General features: G+C 31.4%; 5 protein-coding genes across 5 annotated transcripts in view; 4 read left to right on the top strand and 1 right to left on the bottom strand.

Annotated features, from left to right (window-relative positions):
• The first annotated feature begins 1,693 nt into the window (after positions 1-1,693).
• On the top strand, positions 1,694-3,857 carry LOC106793812 (deoxyribodipyrimidine photo-lyase). Its single transcript, XM_014761039.1, has 6 exons — positions 1,694-1,915; positions 2,021-2,144; positions 2,215-2,543; positions 2,628-3,178; positions 3,255-3,496; positions 3,591-3,857. Exons 1-6 carry the CDS (start codon positions 1,841-1,843, stop codon positions 3,761-3,763), a joined length of 1,494 nt encoding a protein of 497 aa, XP_014616525.1. The 5' UTR covers positions 1,694-1,840; the 3' UTR covers positions 3,764-3,857.
• Positions 3,858-4,285: 428 nt separating this feature from the next.
• LOC106793816 lies at positions 4,286-5,566 on the top strand. Its single transcript, XM_014761044.1, has 2 exons — positions 4,286-4,928; positions 5,018-5,566. The coding sequence occupies exons 1-2, from the start codon at positions 4,652-4,654 to the stop codon at positions 5,404-5,406; spliced, it is 666 nt and encodes a 221-aa protein (XP_014616530.1). The 5' UTR covers positions 4,286-4,651; the 3' UTR covers positions 5,407-5,566.
• Positions 5,567-6,238: 672 nt separating this feature from the next.
• The window catches only part of LOC106793809 (pseudouridine-metabolizing bifunctional protein C1861.05), a 53,303-nt gene continuing 41,651 nt past the window's right edge, over positions 6,239-17,890 (bottom strand). Inside the window, exons 7-10 of the mRNA XM_014761033.1 lie at positions 10,095-10,300; positions 9,397-9,596; positions 6,636-6,877; positions 6,239-6,559 (exon numbers count right to left, since the gene is read on the bottom strand). Of these exons, the coding sequence (XP_014616519.1) occupies positions 6,254-6,559; positions 6,636-6,877; positions 9,397-9,596; positions 10,095-10,300 (954 nt within the window). The 3' untranslated portion in view covers positions 6,239-6,253. The remainder of the gene's footprint in view (positions 6,560-6,635; positions 6,878-9,396; positions 9,597-10,094; positions 10,301-17,890) is intronic.
• Positions 7,026-8,841, top strand: LOC106793814. The gene is made up of 4 exons (XM_014761042.1): positions 7,026-7,355; positions 7,440-7,506; positions 7,597-7,934; positions 8,060-8,841. The coding sequence occupies exons 1-4, from the start codon at positions 7,319-7,321 to the stop codon at positions 8,320-8,322; spliced, it is 705 nt and encodes a 234-aa protein (XP_014616528.1). The 5' UTR covers positions 7,026-7,318; the 3' UTR covers positions 8,323-8,841.
• Positions 12,747-17,890, top strand: part of LOC106793811 — a 36,719-nt gene continuing 31,575 nt past the window's right edge. Inside the window, exon 1 of the mRNA XM_014761038.1 lies at positions 12,747-13,123. The gene's annotated coding sequence lies outside the window, so the exon portion shown is untranslated. The remainder of the gene's footprint in view (positions 13,124-17,890) is intronic.

Below are 17,890 nucleotides of genomic sequence, written 5' to 3'. Positions count from 1 at the left end.
ACAGAGAAAAAGAGAGAAAGAGAGAGAGAGAGAGAAAGGAAGGAGTGCTACTTTTTCTCGTTTCGAAACAGGGTATCATAGAATTTCCGAGTATTTTCCTGTGTTTCGCGTAGAAATAAAAAAAAAGATATATGTATATGAAAAATAATAAATAAAAGTATAAAAGTTAATGTTTATTTTAACGTTTATCGTACGTATATTAAACTTGACATGATAAAAAATAAATACCATATAAAAATCATCGTAGTTTCGAAAAAATTGTTTTTATTTATATTTAAACAATGAAATAAAACAATTAAATAGAATAATAATGATATATAGGTTTATGTTCTTGCGTCTGTTGTATCGTACTCGTGTCAATTTATTATTCGAATTATTCTTCACTATAATAATATATATAAAAATAAGAATAATATCAACTATCGTCAAGGATGATAACTAAACGTCACAAACCAACATATCGTAATCTCTTTAACTTTGACATACGATCGTCAAAACGATTGTCTAGTCCTAAAACCGACCAGGATTTCATTGAACCGAGGGTATCCCGTAGGCAAGCATGGATTCCACTTACCACCACCATCTTTCCCAGAATTTTTCTCTTCCATCGTTAACATAAACTCCTAGTCGTAAGGGAAATTCATCCTCACGCTGTTGGGAATTTTCTCTCGTTTCATCCGTTGAATAATCGGATAGCCTCGTGTATCCGGTTTCACGTGAAAATGGGGAAAATGTAGGAAACGATAGAACTTTGACATCCTAACAGCCTGTTTATATGTCCTTCGTTTTCTTTCGGAAAAAGAAGTGACGAATTTTCTTCCAGGAAAAAAATGAAACGAACTCTAGGCCAGGCAACTAGATGGCTAGCTAGCTAGCTTGCTATGTATAGTAACTGGAACAATCCTTTTTCTTCTCCCTCGGGATACGCAATCCGAATAAACCTCCTCTTCCTCGTTTCTATACTTTCCTATTATGAGAGCGCTTCAATCATTTGTAAAATTTAGATTTTCCGGAAAACTTATCTAACATTTTCATACTTTCTTCAAAGCTTATCTTCAAGATTCGTAGTTTTCTTCCTTTTCTTTGTTTTTTTTTTTTCATTTCAATAAAAATATCCTTTTGCCATAGTCCTTTATAATTAAAAAGTCATAATCGGGTAAAATGGTTTCGAGATACGGAAAATTAAATCATTCGAGGTAATTTCATTTCTTTTGTTAAATTATTTAATAACATTTATATTCATTTATATTCATTTATAATAATATTATGTTTTTATACATATACATATGTATATATATATATATATAAAAATATGTTAAATTATTTTACACTTGTCTTTTTTCTCTCGATTTTAAATATATTTTACCATCTATGATATAACGAATACTTACCATACTGAATCGTTAAATACGAAAATGAACTTACCGTCTTATGATATTTCATTTGAAGAAATCTACAATATCGACAGTAGTTAAATAGATAAATCTAAATTAACACAACGGTAGATAATTTTTTATGATTATAAAATATATAATTTTAGATACAAAAAAAGCATAACAAATTAATCTTTTATTTTATTTCTTTTCTTATTTCAATAAAAATAATTCAAATATTGTTTGAATATAAATAACAAACGATTGCGAATTTCTACTTTAACTTGACTCACTTATTCAGTTAGCTGTGATCCTTTGGCGCGTAAATACTATCACGTTTTCGGAGATTGTTTTTATAATTAAACTCGTGCATTGTACTTAATAATAATAATATTTATTTGTGTATTAATCTTGATTCTATATAATAGAAAGTTAATATAAAAGTGAAGAGTGTTTTAGAAACAATAATGGCGGAAGGACCACCAACAAAAAAATTGAAGACTATAGATTTAATAACCAAAATAGAAAACGATAGAAAGAATGTGAGATGCACATGTGTTTATGCAGATAATCTTATAAATATTATTATTTGTTCTTATTAAATCATCAAATATCGTTTTTACATGTATGAATTTAATTTTATATAGGTAGCAGATTCTGTGATGGACTTTCAATTTAATAAAAAAAGGGTTAAATTGTTAAAACAATCAAATAATATAAAAGATTGTAAGGGTATTTTGTATTGGATGTTTCGCGATGCTAGGGTTCAAGGTAAATATATACGACATTTTGAAAACAAATTAGAATAATATAATATAACACGTATAATATATTATTTTAGATAATTGGGCTCTTCTATTTGCACAAAGAACAGCTATAAAAAACAACGTGCCACTTCATATTTGTTTCTGTATATTACCCAAATTTCTTAATGCAACAATGCGCCATTACAAATTCCTTTTAAATGGTTTAATGGAAGTTGAAAAAGAATGTATAGATTTGAATATTAATTTTCATTTGTTAGACGGCGAACCAAGTTCATTAGTACCAAATTTTGTTAAAAAATATAAAATAGGTGCAGTTATTACTGACTTTTTTCCTCTAAAATTACCCATGGGTTTTGTCGAAGAAGTAATGGATAAACTACCAGATGATGTTCCTATGTGTCAAGTATATATTAGAGATTTTTTATAGAAAAATATTCATTACAATTATATTTTTAATATTAGTAATTCTCTATATTTCTTTGTAAAGGTAGATGCGCACAATATTGTACCTTGTTGGCTTGCTTCGGATAAATTAGAATATGCTGCAAGAACAATACGCCCAAAAATAAATTCTAAGTTAGAAGAATATTTAACGGGCTTTCCACCTGTTATTAAACATGAATATTCTACGACAGAATCGTTTCCAAAAAATGAATGGAATAACGCGTTGAAAAATGTAAAAGCAGATAAATCAGTAAAAGAAGTCGCATGGGCGAAGCCTGGATATTCAGGTGGTATTTTAGAATTGGATAACTTTATAAAAAATCGATTAAAAGAATACCATTCCAAGCGTAATGATCCAGTATCCGATGCTGTTAGTCATTTGTCGCCTTGGTTTCATTTTGGTATGATATCAGTACAGCGTTGTATCTTAGAAGTAATGGAGCATAAAAAGACTATTGGAAGGTCTTTGGAAGTTTTTATGGAAGAAGCTATTATTCGTCGTGAACTCAGTGATAATTTTTGTTTTTACAATGAAAATTATGATAGTATGAAGGGTGCCTATGAATGGGCGATAGAAACTTTAAATAAACATAGGTAATTGGTTCGCTGATCTTTTAAATTTACATTAATTTTTTTGTATAAATTATTACAATATATAAATCTATTATAGAAATGATAAACGCGAGTATGTATATAATTTGAATGAATTGGAAAATTCATTGACGCATGATGATTTATGGAATGCAGCTCAAAATCAATTAGTACAGGAAGGAAAAATGCACGGATTTTTACGAATGTATTGGGCTAAAAAAATATTAGAATGGAGTCCAACCCCAGAAAATGCTCTTGAATGGGCACTTTTACTAAATGATAAATATAGTTTAGATGGAAATGATCCTAATGGTTATGTTGGTGTGTCATCAATTTTTATACCAAAACAATAAGTATAAAATCTATATAAATCTGTTTATTGGATAAATGTTACAAAGTTATTATTTTTCTTCAGGTTGTATGTGGTCAATTTGTGGTATTCATGATCAAGGTTTTACAGAACGTGAAGTATTTGGAAAAATAAGGTATATGAATTATAAAGGATGTCAAAGAAAATTTGATGTTAAATCGTTTGTAGCAAAATGGTCTAAAAAAAATTCAAAAAAGAATCAAAAATTATTCAAGTAAATTACTGTAAATTTAAAGCTTTTTTATCTCTTTTTTTTGTATTATTGTATTATAGAATTTTGTATTAAAACCTAAAAAATAAAATACATTACATACAAAAGAAAAGTAAAAAAAGAAATAAAGAAACGAATGAAGAATCAAAAGATGGATTTCATAAGGAGTTACAATGAGAAATAGAATCTGCGTGTCTTTATGCATATAATAACCCTGAAATTGTGAACAGCGTATAATGTAACAGAAAAAAACAAGTTTCTCACGATTGTCATGCAAGGACATGGAGTATTTCAAACGACGTAAGAATAGAGTTCGAATGGCAATGAATCATCTCGTAATTATCATTACATGAATAAATTATTTCATTACTTTCTATCATATCGTAGTATCGTTGATGTTATTAACGAGGAATGAAAAAATATATGTATATATAAGTAATATGAATGAGATAGAAATGAATCGAAATATGTTATTATTCATTTCTTTTTTCAAATCTATAATTAAATCGCGCCATTGATTCGTACGTAGATCGTATTCGGCGCATGCGCAGTAATACTTAATGACACAATTTCAGTTTACAAGACAGTTGTGTAGTAGCTTGAAGATTAGGTCACATCGAGTAGGGTTGAATAAAATTGAATTGGGTGGGTCAAACGTAACAGAACAGTGCAGTATAATATTGTGACACATTGTGTGATACACAAACATCACATACATAGCTGTTGGGTGTGGCACGGTACTTTGAAATTTCCTGGGGTGCGGTTAATACCGTGGGACAACGTTTGATAATAAATAGTAGACTCTTACTTTCAGAGTATCGTTGTCATACATTGTTAAGTGAGTAAAAAAGAAAAGTATAATTAAGGGAAAGCGTCAGTTGGTTTAAAATTCATCATGAAGAAAAGAAGTTTATCGGGAAATATAGGAATAGGTGTGTTTTTATTGGCATTTCTATGTGTATGCATAGCATTTGGTACACCCGCGTGGTTAGTGAGCGATTATCGAATCACTAGTGCACAACTTGACAAGTTGGGCCTTTGGAGTCATTGCTTTAGATCTTTACCAAATCCTCGTGAAGCAGATGCACCAACTCGCTTTTTTGTTGGCTGCAGATGGGTATACGATCCTTTTACCAAAGGTTATTCTGAAATTCGTGGTTTTCTATTACCCCGTAAGTTTACACATTGTAAAAGTATACTTTGATTATTGATGAATATTTTTAATGACAATTCATATAAACAATTTTGTTTTCTGTTACAGCATTTATGATAGCCACACAATTCTTTTTCACAGTTTGCTTTCTGCTTAGTATGATATCATTTGTTGGTATTTTATTATATGCTTTGTGTTGTGGTCAAGAGCAGAAGCAATATGTACAGCTTATCAAGCTCATCGCATATGTGGTCTTAGTTGGTGGCATTAGCGGTTGCATCGCTGTTATCATATTTGCCTGTCTTGGAAATGCGGATGAATGGATGCCTGGTCATACAAATAATTACTTAGGATGGTCTTTCGCGTTAGCTGTAATTGGGAGCGTACTGATGCTTGTAGCAAGTGCTCTGCTTCACATTGAAGCAAATATTCAATATAAAAAACGTAAATATGTTACAGAATCTCAAACTAAATTTCAACTTGAATCTCGTGCATAAGTGAAACACCATATTATGCATTTTATTTTTAATAACATACAGATATTTTTATCTGCTAACTCTCTGATAAAATTTCGTCCATAATGAAAACTTAGAAAGAAGAATAAGATTAGGTTTATATACACATTTATATATATATATATATATATTTTGCACATTAGATTATATACAAATTAAGTCGATGAAAGATTTATATATTTTCATATAATATTTTATTAGTATTTAGATATTAAATAACAGGGAACTATAATATCTTTTTAAAGATATATTATTTTGTATATATTTTTTTTTTATAGATATATAAATTATATAACAAAACTGCCTTTAAACATGTTAAGAAATATTATCATTTAAGCCGTTTAAATGATTTGCCCAAAAATTTCTTCATTTTTACTAAATATTTTTACTTTTATTTTTGTTATATCTATAATGATATTTTCAATGAATTGCAATACATATATTTTTTATGTAAAACATGATACGTGTTTTGGGTATTATTCAGTATTGTAGGCAAAAAGTTTCATGCCTGGTAGGCTATAATTCACAATACTAATATGTAAATGTACAATACATAAACTTTATATTGTTTAACCTTTGTGTTAAAAAAAAATGCAATGGTCATGTAGTCTCCGTCCAAGAGTACAATTTTAAGGGTACATAAAAAATATCTGCGTCACTTTAAGAATTAAGATAAGAACATTTTTTAACTGCTGTATATTATATATAACATATGTTTATTAAAATAAAAAATGAAATATATAATATTACATATCACAAATATGACATAATAAATTTTTTTTGTAATATTAACAATTTTATTGATAACTTTATAGCTATGAAAATTATTTTATATATAATTTGATATATTTGATATATATGATAATGTTGAAGGAACAGGTTTGTAAGATTTCAAAGATAGAGCAGCAGCTTTGAGAGCTAAATTTATACAATTTTCTTCGTTCAGACTTTTATGAATGCCATATATTATTCCTGCAGCAAGACAATCGCCACAACCACTGGTGCTGAATGTTTCATTTGGAATTTTGGAAATTTGAGATAACGGTGTGTATAATCGAGAATTAACTGCACCGTTCTTCATTAGAACACCATTTTCATCATAAAAAGGGTCAGTTTTTTGAGCTTCACGTGTTATCTAAATATAGCCAAATATTATTGTTAAAATAACGAAGAAATAAGTTTTATTCTAAAAGCATGTAATATATACTTACCAAAACACCTTCTGATCCTAAAGTACTTATGATTACTGGAATATACTTTGCTAAATGATTCGATAATTCGTTGAAATCATCCAATGTAATTAATTTATTGTCGGGTACTGGTATATCTAAATATTTACTTATGGCTAATAATTCATTTTTATTTGGCGATACAAAATGCAACGTATTTTCCCATTGCGATCCAATTTCGAATATTTTTGTTGCTACACGTACATCCGTTGGTTCGTACCAAACTGAAACACAAAATTATATAAATAATAAAAATTATAGAATAAAATATATAATCATAAGTTGAAGAGATAAGTTTAAATTTCAAAATTACGCGCGATTAATTAATTAAAATTTATTCCAGAAGATAGTGCCACGTGCGCTCGTAAATTCGTAATATTAATTTTATTTAATTTTCATGAATACGTAATAATCATGTTATTTTTCATTTTATAATGATATAAATAATTGTTTCCTTGTGATTAATTATACTATAATTTGTTTTAAAATTGATTAATATCTTGATCAAAATTTGTATGTTATTGGTATTGTGAAAACGTAACATTAAGGTGTGGCATGTATTGAAACACAAGTGACATCAACTTCAGTGAGCAATATCCTGTGAAAACTTATTTCTTTCAATAATATTTTGGAATAAAGAATATCAAGGAAAAAAAATAACGAAAATGACGGTCGACAAACAAGATTATCCAAAAGCATCAAGTAAGATGTTATTTAAATGATTATTTTAGTATTTATAACATAACCTCTAATAATAATAATGCATTTTGATGTTTTCCTAAATAGATGCTGTGGTTTTTGGAGGCGTTATAACATATATTGCTGGATTACTTTTGTTGATGTCCTTTACAAGGTAATTAATAGAACCGATAGAAAAATTTACTAACGTATAATAATTAATAAAATTCTATTGTGAAATAATATCAATTTTGTTTGTTTCCAGTCCTTATTGGATTGAATCGTATCATGACACCTTTAGTACCTTCAAACATATGGGTCTTTGGGAGTATTGTTTTGATCAATTTCGCTATCCATATTATCAGTTTGATAAATTATTTGATGGATGCCACCATGTTTTTTCTCAAGAATACTTTGTCATAAGGGAATGGTTATTACCGGTTTGGCTTATGGTCGTACAAGCATTTGTAACACTCTCTTTAATATTATCATTTGCTTCGCAAGCAATTATTGTATTGATTTTAATAAGATGGCCTCTGAGATTTGTATTACACTATGAATGGATTCTCTCTGCCGCAGCATTTATATTCAATGCTACAACTGGTAAATATATTAGGATATTATTCTTAAAGGATCATATTCTTAAATAGTTTTCTATATATATATATATATTTGTTATAAAGAAAGATATTAATATTATTTATGTTAAAATTCGTTTGATATTCTAGGTGCCTTATTATTTTTGGCAGTCGCTATATTTGGAGGTCAGTGTTGGCGCAGGGATTGGTTAATGTATCCAAATTTCAATCACTTATCGTGGTCTTATGGTCTCGCTGCTATATCTTTTATGCTTCATTCATTAGCCGCATTTTTATTATATTTAAATGCGCGAGCAGGTTATACATATCGTAAAGAATCTCGAAATCTTGTCATGCAAATGCAACCTAATCCACAAAGTCATCATGCTCCGCCAAGAACCGGATACATATAATGGAAGTAAAGAACAAAACTTACATAGAATCTTCTATAGCTTATATAACATGAGACAAAGATACAGTTGTATTTCATTCAGTATGTCGTACGACGAGTTAAAAATGCGATACAGTACAATATCGTTCCGTCCAAATTAAGTAGGGAGACTGACAATTTTTTTTTAATATAAATATTTACATATATATTAAATTTAACTTCATAATTCCAGCATTATTATCTTGCAGTGCAAGTACCAATAGAAGTTAGTAATAAAATAACACGAAGCAAAATAAGAAAAAGAAAAAAAATATATATATATATATATAGAATTAGAAGAAACAAGTTCGAGATAGTTCAAAATATTGTTACACATATATACTTTTCTTTTTAGATCTTGAGTTACCTGCAATGATCATTAGTTTAGATTTTCTTTTTCTACTTTGATAACGTTAACCGATGATTTGTATTTTTATAATGATTAGTATTCAACAATTATGTTAGTTGTCCATTTTTTATTTTGTTTTTGCTTTTTATAATTTACTTTTTATATTGGAAGAGTTTCGAAAATCTATATATATGATATTATTATTATCATTATTATTATTATTATTATTAAAATAACATATATTAATATAATTAATTATTAAACTTAATTTTGATACGATCGTCATGAAATCAGAGATATAAAAAGAACAAGGAAAGTAAAAAGCTCCGATCGATCGTTCTAAACTTTAATAATGTTTCGTCCATTCGTTTATATCCAAAGAGAGACATTAAAAATGAATATGAAATTATTTTCCATAAAATGTATACACACATATATATCTATATATATATTTTATGGGCACGTTGAACGAAATAAAATATATAATGAAAGAAAAAAAAAAAAAAAAAAAAAAAANTTCGATCGAGATGAAGCTGAACGATAATCTGACAATGGAGGGTAAGTTTTCGATAGATACAGAAAAAAATCGAATAAAATATATAATGAAAGAAAAAAAAAAAAAAAAAGAAAAAACAACAAAAAAAGCAAAAAAAAAATATAAATAAATAAATAAAAGAGGTATACAATTAAATCGATTTTCTCACTAACCTGGAATTTTCGCGTGGGTGGCAATATCTAAGATCAATGCCATAGTTTCCGTGGGTAAATTGGCATCGATGACGATAATGCTAGCTTTCTCCAATTGCGTTTGGTATTTTTTTATTAAATCAGTATCAATGGCAGCGAATGCACTCATTTCGCCCACGATAAAGCAACATTCACCTTTAGCATCAACTATCACGGTGCAACTAAAATAAACAATTTATCAATAATTTAACATTCCACTTAATCGTTAATATATCCTAATCATTATATCGTATCAAAGTTTAATCAAAAGATACGATAAATAAAATGAAAGAATAAAGGACGAGAGGTATTATATATATATATACACAGGGTGAGACTAAAAGTCGTGTAACACCATTACCACGCAATGAATGTAATTATTTTAAATACTTGAACATAATTGTGTTAATAATAAAATTGATGCATGTGACTTTTGTCAAATCCTACTATAATATACTTACATAGAAATTAGATTGTTAATATAAAATTTGTAACGATTAATATTTTCTTTGAAAAAATCGATACGAACTTTTCGAGCAATCCCAAATGCATCTATCAAAATTCGATATTTTAACGAATGATGATCGGGGTAACTATAGATCGGTAACTTAATATCTTGGGTGTTTGGTAAAAGAAAATAAAAGAAGAAAAAAAGAAAATGAAATGTAAAATAAACGTACCTAGCCGTGGATAAATCAGAGGAACGTTCCAAGGTCCCACCACCACCCTTCAAACTCTGGAATATAGCAGTCCCAGGTTCGTCGTTGCCAACGACGGAAATAAAACGCGTATCGTGGGCACCGAGCTTGATCAAAGCGTCGGCTACGTTACGGCCGACACCACCGCAACTTTGTCGACCCTGGCCTGCGTGCATTCTACCGTCCAACTGAAATTATTCCATTCGATTTAATCGAATAAGTGAAAATATATAATGAAAAGAAATAAAGAAATGAAATGAAAGTATAGAGAAAGAGAGGGAACGAATGGAAGAAAATAATACGCTACAACAACAACAAAATAAAAACAAAAACGCATTTAAGTTCATTTCAAGTTAAACGGGAAATTTCAATTTCATTAATCCAAACTATGGATACGTGTATAAGATCGATAGGATCTTGTCGAAAGTATATTAAATAATGAATACTTGTAATTTGTAGATAACGAACGATTCATCGCGAGTATAAATATTAATCTGGAAAAGCAATGTTCCCATTCCTTAAAAAAAGGGAAGAAGAAGAAGAGAATCTAACGAAAGATCGAGAAAGTGCATCTTGAAAGATTTAAAAAAAAAAACAAATGAATGAAACAAAATCTCGTAGAAATATTCCATATGCATTTTGTATTAATATTGTATATAAGATATATTACAATTTACCACGATATAAATATTAATCTCTGAAAAATATTCTTCCTCCTCTCCATTCTCCAAAAAAAAAAAAAAAAGAAGAATCAAACGAAAGATTTAAAAAAAACAAGTGAATGAAACACCAAATCTTGTAAGAGAGAGAAAGAGAGTAACATTCTATCATATATAATATTTTATATATTTCTTCGAGATAGGATAGTATATAAGATTTGGGGAATAATTTATGATAAGAAAAGTAGGAGTCGCGAGATGAGAAAATTTGTAGAATAAGTTGAGAAAAGGTAAAAAAAGACAGCCGACGGACGGTGTGCACCGTTTTAACAGGATGAAAGAGAGGGACAGACAGAGAGAGGAGAGCGCAAGCTCTGGCTGGCTGGCTTTGGTCTTTTCTCCACCCTCTCTGAGCTTTCTTGTGGTGCTTCGGCGCCGAGTAGGGTAAAGCTAACGGTAGTGGTGGTGGGTAGCAATGGTGGTGGTGGTGGTGGTTGGTGGTGGTGGTGGTGATGTCCATCACGTTCTAGAGATAAAGAGAAAGAGAGAGAGAGAGAGAGACTCCCATATCGTAAAAGAGTATTCCGTGTCAGTCCGGTTGCCTACCTCGGGCGCTGCTGAGAGCCACCCTCGCTCGTGTGGCGGACTCGCGTCCTCCCCCTCACCCCTTTTTCTCGTACTCGTTCGTTCGCTCGTTCTCTATCTCTCTCTCTCTCTTTCTCTTTCTCTATTTTTCTCTCCATCTTCGTTTCTCTACATGTTTCTCGCGCGCGCAGAAACCTAAAGCCGCTCGTTTATATCTTCCACTGGCAGGCGGTAGCAGTAGCAGCAGTATCAGCAGTAGCACACCAGTCAGCACCATCAGTAGTGAAATCGTGCGCGTCTTCCTTCTACGTTTCTCTCGAGTGTTTCGGTTACTTCGTATTATTCCTCCTTCTCTTCTTCCTTTTTCCCCCCCTATCTTTTTTCTCTCCTTCTATTTTTATTCTCATTTCTTTTCCCATCTCTCTTTTTTATTTTATTCTTTCTATTTTTCTCTTTCCGTCTGTTTCTTTCTCTCTCTTTCTTCCTTTCTCTGTGTGTTTCTCTGTCTGTCTGTCTACCTTCTCTATATTTCTACCAGAAGAGAAAAAAAAAGAGTACTTGCCAAAAGCCAAAATCTACTTACTTACTTACTACTACTACTACTACTTACTATTACTACCATTTCATTTTCTCAATTTTGTTTTATTCTTATTCTCTCATGTGCGTCTGCTGTCTGCTGTTAGTCGACAGATAGTAGTGGTGAGGTGGTGATAGGATACCGAGTGTTATAATATTATCGTAGAAATAAGTGTTTCATACTCGACATGCTATACGATTGTTCTTACCAGTGTTCAAAAGCTATTACTAGTATTATTATTACTATTACGAAAACTACGATTACGAGGAGAAGGAGGATTAAAACTGTGAGGAATACAAACGATATTAAAAATAACGAAGATTATATTATTATCTCATCTAAAAGAAATCTCGTAGTAATATAAAAAAAAAAAAAAAAAAAAAAATTAATAAGGAACATTGTTGTTTGTCGAGAACATAAAATTTTGTCGCTGTTTAATAAAGTTCCATCTCATCTTTCCTCCTCTTCCTCCTCCTCCTCTTTTTCGTTGTCGTTTTTTTTACGAAAGAGAAAGAGCGAGAGAGAGAGAGAGAGAGAAAGAGAGAAAGAGAAAAAGTCCAAAGAAATAATAATAAGAATAAGAAAAATAAGAGTCGAAGTGGAGACACGAATGTTAAGAAAACGACGGAAAAATCAGCAAGTCCCGGGTCTCTCTTGAATTGGCATGAACGCCGTGGCAAATTTTGACGAGTTGCACGACGACGACGACGACAACAACAACAACAACAACAATATTAACAACAACGTTTACGTAAAAATTAACAACAATAACAACAATAACGATATCAATAAGAACAAGAGAAAGAACAACAACAAGAACAGCAGTAACAGCAACTGCAACTGCAACAACAGCAACAGCAGCAGCAGTAGTGACAGTAGTAGCAACAGGATTAAGAACAAAATCAAGGAAAAAGAGAACAAACAAATCGGTTACCGGGAATTTAGCGGCAATGCACATCATAGACGTTACCTGACGAGCGCACTCGTGCGTACGTGCAAGTCGCAATTCTCGTTATCGACGTTTGATCTCATTGTCAGCGTCAGTGTCGTTGTCAACGTTGACGTTGACGTTGACGTTGTCACCGACGATCATCGTCATCGTCGTCATCGACCTCATCACGGCGAACAACCTAACCACGCTCCTGCGCGCCATTTTTGCATCATCCTTCTAATATAAGTTTATTATTAAGGTTAGTAATAATAATAATAATGTGATAATAATAATAGGTTTATTTTTCTTCTCATGATTATTATTATTATTATTCCACTTATTATTTGATATATCCCTTGCTACCCCAACTACCACCATCACCATAACCAACACTACCAAAACCACCATCACCATCTGATCTGTTCACTTTCGATACCATTTTTTTATTCATCTATCCATCTATCTATCTATCTGTTTGTCTTTGTCCTTCTCTCGTTACGCGCCCTTTCCCGTCTATTCCTCATTTTTTCTCTTTTTTCTCTTCTCTCTCTCTCTCTCTTCGTACACGCTGGATCGATCTGAAGCCGATCGATAGTCGAGGGTGAGTGGGAGGGAAGGCTTGGTATCACAGCGAGGATATCACGTGTGTGTCTCGAGATCGAATGCACAGGATGATGATGATGATGATGATGATGATGATGATGATGATGATCATCAACAGGATCTCATTCTCGTCCTTTAAGGTCCCTTTATTTTGGTCCTTGTATACTATCTCCAAAAGTATTTCTCTGTTTTGCGGATTAAAAATAAAAAAAATGATTGTCCCTTGTTACAATTCATCTCGCTACATTGTTGTGTGTGTGTGTGTGTGTGTCGTAATAGGCTTTGGGTTAATGATGAAAAAAAGGGGATTATTATAGTCGATTTTTCAAGAAAGTCAAAAATAAAGGGGATGGTTGGTTGAGGGTGAACAACGGGGTAAGGGGGAGGGGGAGGAAATCGGCCGCAAACTCCTTCGGGAAGGATGGAAGGAAGAGGTGGGCAGGGGGAGGGGGAGAAGAAGGGGGGAGGATTACATAACGCCAGTCAGTTTCTCTTTCTCTCTCTTTCTTTCTTTTTTTTTTTTTTTATATTTATTTCTTTCTCCTTTTTCTCTTTCTCATTGGCTTCGGTCACCACTACCACCACCACCACCACCACCACTACTATCAACCATCGGCACTATTTTTTTCTTTCTTTTTTGAACTCGTGTAACTGCAGCATTCTTTTTAACGTTCGGCCTCGGACCGTGACAAACATTCGCATCGACGGCTAATTAAAAGCTACTCGCCTCACGGACTTCTCTCTTTACTCCCTCCCCCCGCCCCCCGTTCTCTTCTCTTCTCTACTCTTATTTCTCTCGTTTCTCGATGAAGGAATTTAATTAAAAAAAGAAAAAACAAAAAAGTACACACACACACATATACAGAGAAAAGAGGGGGTGAAAGAGGGTTGATACCGGGGTCTCGCAACCGTGGCATACGGTCGTTTAATTTATCGTACAAGGTCAAGTTTCATTTTTTTCTTTCTTTTTTTTTTATTGTCCAGTCTCATGACACACACACACACACGCATACGTATACGCATATGCATACGCATATCGTGATGAGACAGAAAAATAAAGAAAAAAGTATGAAAAGATATTGAATAGGAAGAATAAAAAAAGAAAAAAGGTAAAAAGTAAAAAAGAAAACGAAAAGACAATGACCAATAATTTAATATCTTTTGAGAAATATTTTAAACCGATCGTTGTGAAAAAATAAATTCTATATATAAATAAAAAATAATATATATATATATATAGTATTACTATATTTCTTAATATAGTAAATATATATATATTCTTAATAATATTAAATATATATATATATATTAGTATTGTATATCATATTGGGTGGACATTGACACCGAACAGAGAAGAGACCAAGAGGACATTGACTGATCCCCGAGAAGATCGCGTTCATGAATTTTGATTCTTACTTATACAAAGTGTATTTAGAAACGATAGATTGACGAGAAACAGTATCAACCACTACCACCACCACCACTTTCTTCTCTCTTACCCTTAACCCCCCTTCTCCTTCCCCGTGTTCTTCCCTACCCCCTCCCCCTTTCCCACCCTTTCCACTCGTTCTCTTTATCGAAGAGTACGAAGCAAGCACGCGCGCGGAGGGCTCAAAACGATCGATGGACCCTTAACCATTCTTCCGTGTTATCGTTACGCGAACCCCTTCCCTCCCCTTCCCTCCTCCACCTCCTCCTCACCCCATCCACCCTACACTCTGACCATCTCTATCAAGCTTTATTCCACGAACGATGCGCCAAAGTGCACGCTTTCCATGCACGTCACCCTACCTTGCACACGTTTTCTCTTCTCCCCCTCATCCCCCTTCCTACTACATTCTTATTCTCTCCTCTCTTTTCTTTCCTTCGATCCAACCCTAGTCCTCTATTTTTTTTCTTTCTTTCTTTAGGATTCTTCCTAATCACTCGCGACTCTCTCTTATTTCTTGTCTCGTGTATTTTTGAAGAATTTTCCCTGTAATTAGGTGGTACCTAAGTGTTCTTATCTTTTTGTTTTTCTTTTTCTTGATATTGTTTTTTGAACCAGTTTAACATTTCTTTATGATTCTTCTTAATCACTCGACTCTCTTATTTCTTGTCTCGTGTATTTTTGAAGAATTTTCCCTGTAATTAGGTGTTACCTAAGTGTTCTTATCTTTTTGTTTTTCTTATCTTTTTTTGATACTGTTTTTTGGAACCAGTTTAATATCCTTTAAATATCTCAGCCGTGTTCAATCTCACTTTTCATCCCTTGTCTAGTTTACCCCCCCCCCTTATCCTTCTTCTTCTTCTTCTTCTTCTTCTGCTGTTTTTCTTTTTATCATAGAATAATGTTCGCTATCATTTTTTTATTATCCCTCTCTCTCTCTCTCTCTTATTTTCTGTTAGAGAAGCAACATAACGCCTCGGAGCTAGGCTAGGAAAAGAAGGGATCGATAATAGAATTGCCTATTGTACTATTATTACGCTAGTGGTACAAGTGTCAGAAAAGGGAATAATATTAATTCGGCATAAAATGTTGTTATACACATGCCCCTGTCATCGTATTCTTATATTTAAGAACTGGCAAATTATCAAATTAACATACGTTTTTCTTTTTCTATGTTGTCGTAGTGTATGAGTTAACGTACTTGATTATTATTCCCCTTTCATTCTTTTCTTTCCCCTCGATATATCATATTTTTGTTCTTTTTCTTTTACACTCCGTTAAAAAATTCATAAGAGAAGTAAATAATATAAAAAAAAACAAGACAAATGAATGAAATCGTTTATAATATTCTCTTAAGTTTTTATACTTTGAAATGAATTATATAAATAATTAATGTTATATAATTCGTATGATTTAAAAGAAGTAATTAAAAAAAAGATGTGTATAATATAAAATATTATTCTATTAACGAAAAACGAGGAAAAAAAAAAAAGAGATCGTCAATGATAATAATTAATTTATAAATATGAATATACACATCAAACGTTCGATGCGACGTGTGATAAATTCGTACGCGTATAAAAAAAGTGTTGCACCTTTTTATTTATCTTTAACATCAATGCATTTAAAATACATACTTGTTTATTTAAACTTATAACAACATGGATCATTCTATACACACACACACACATTTATATGTATATTATATATTTGCTTAATTACGTTTGATCGTTTATATATCATAAAAAAAACACTTTTGATATTTTCTCTTACGATAATCTATTGAGAAGGCCGAATCTGGTTATGATTTTCAACATATACATATATATATATATATATATATATATATGTGTTGGTTTATATAGGTAGTTGTTTCTCGCGATCGATAGCTTTGAAAAAGACTCGTTTTTTTTTTCTTCTTCTTTTTTTTTTCCTAACCACACTAACCACGTACGATCACGATCGTTCAGTACGATACACTTTCACGCGCGTGGGCGTGTATATCTCATCCAGATGGCGAATATAACCAGTTTGATATAGGAAAATGTGCATCGCTTGCACATATGGTCTTCACTCTATCCCCCTACCCCTCTATACTACCCCCCTATCCTCCCCCAACTTCCTCACTCTCACTCCCACATATATCCGAGGAAAATTATGTATTTCGATCGAAGTTATTGTCCTGAAAATGTACTATTACACTTATTAATCTAATATCTATCAAGGATATATATTTTCCTTTTTTTTTTTATTTTTCATTTTATTTTATTTTATTAATCAACTATTATCATTTTAATTTTAAACGTACCCACGACGTGTTTTCTTATTTTTATACGTTTCATATCAAACGACAATTATTATTTTATTTAATGATTCATTTTTAATCTTTTTGATCGTGTTAGTAATACGATAATGAAAGGAAAATACTGTGTTTAAATTAATTGTCAACTACGTGATAGATAAGTCCTGTTGATAAATTTACTTTATTGTCAATCAAACGTTCCTGCTGTTTTTATTGTTCTTTCTTTCTTTTTTCTCTTTTTCTTAACAATCAAAACTTTCTTAGATTTTCATAAATGGGAATGCGCACGACTTATGAACATTTCGTGTTTTATTATTTTTCGTCAATCTGTGTTAAATCTCGTTTCGTTTCGTTTCGTTTCGTTTTCGTTTTCGTATAGAAACGAAAAAATCCTTACGAAAAAAATACGAATTTCTTTCTTTTTTTTTTTTTTATAAATTTTTTTCTTTCATATTAATATAAAGTAGACACTTTCTTTTATAATATATAAAACGAACGACTCTTTATATAATATTCAATGGAGTGTGTACTTTCCTCGAGTTTGCGGATCGAAAATGTTAGATGATGAAAAAAGTAACAAAAAAAAAAAAGAAAAAGGAAAAATAGAGAGAAAAATGACATCATCAACGTAGAGGTGAGAGTATAGGGAAAAGGAAATAAAAACCGTACCCCTGAAAAAAGAAAAGAAAAAA

The sequence above is a fragment of the Polistes canadensis genome, unplaced genomic scaffold, assembly GCF_001313835.1.
Source record: "Polistes canadensis isolate GaletaPanama2010 unplaced genomic scaffold, ASM131383v1 scaffold_19, whole genome shotgun sequence".
NCBI classification, from domain to species: domain Eukaryota; kingdom Metazoa; phylum Arthropoda; class Insecta; order Hymenoptera; family Vespidae; genus Polistes; species Polistes canadensis.
This window is presented reverse-complemented; position numbering and strand designations above follow the sequence as displayed.

Excerpts from the sequence above, each read along its gene's own strand:
- LOC106793812 (XM_014761039.1), top strand. The coding sequence starts at position 1,841 with ATGGCGGAAGGACCACCAACAAAAAAATTGAAGACTATAGATTTAATA. Across the intron at positions 1,916-2,020 it reads TAGAAAACGATAGAAAGAAT|GTAGCAGATTCTGTGATGGA; the intron begins GTGAGATGCACA and ends AATTTTATATAG. Across the intron at positions 3,497-3,590 it reads TGATCCTAATGGTTATGTTG|GTTGTATGTGGTCAATTTGT; the intron begins GTGTGTCATCAA and ends ATTTTTCTTCAG.
- LOC106793814 (XM_014761042.1), top strand. The coding sequence starts at position 7,319 with ATGACGGTCGACAAACAAGATTATCCAAAAGCATCAA. Across the intron at positions 7,507-7,596 it reads TTGTTGATGTCCTTTACAAG|TCCTTATTGGATTGAATCGT; the intron begins GTAATTAATAGA and ends GTTTGTTTCCAG. Across the intron at positions 7,935-8,059 it reads TATATTCAATGCTACAACTG|GTGCCTTATTATTTTTGGCA; the intron begins GTAAATATATTA and ends TTGATATTCTAG.
- LOC106793816 (XM_014761044.1), top strand. The coding sequence starts at position 4,652 with ATGAAGAAAAGAAGTTTATCGGGAAATATAGGAATAGGTGTGTTTTTA. Across the intron at positions 4,929-5,017 it reads TCGTGGTTTTCTATTACCCC|CATTTATGATAGCCACACAA; the intron begins GTAAGTTTACAC and ends TTTCTGTTACAG.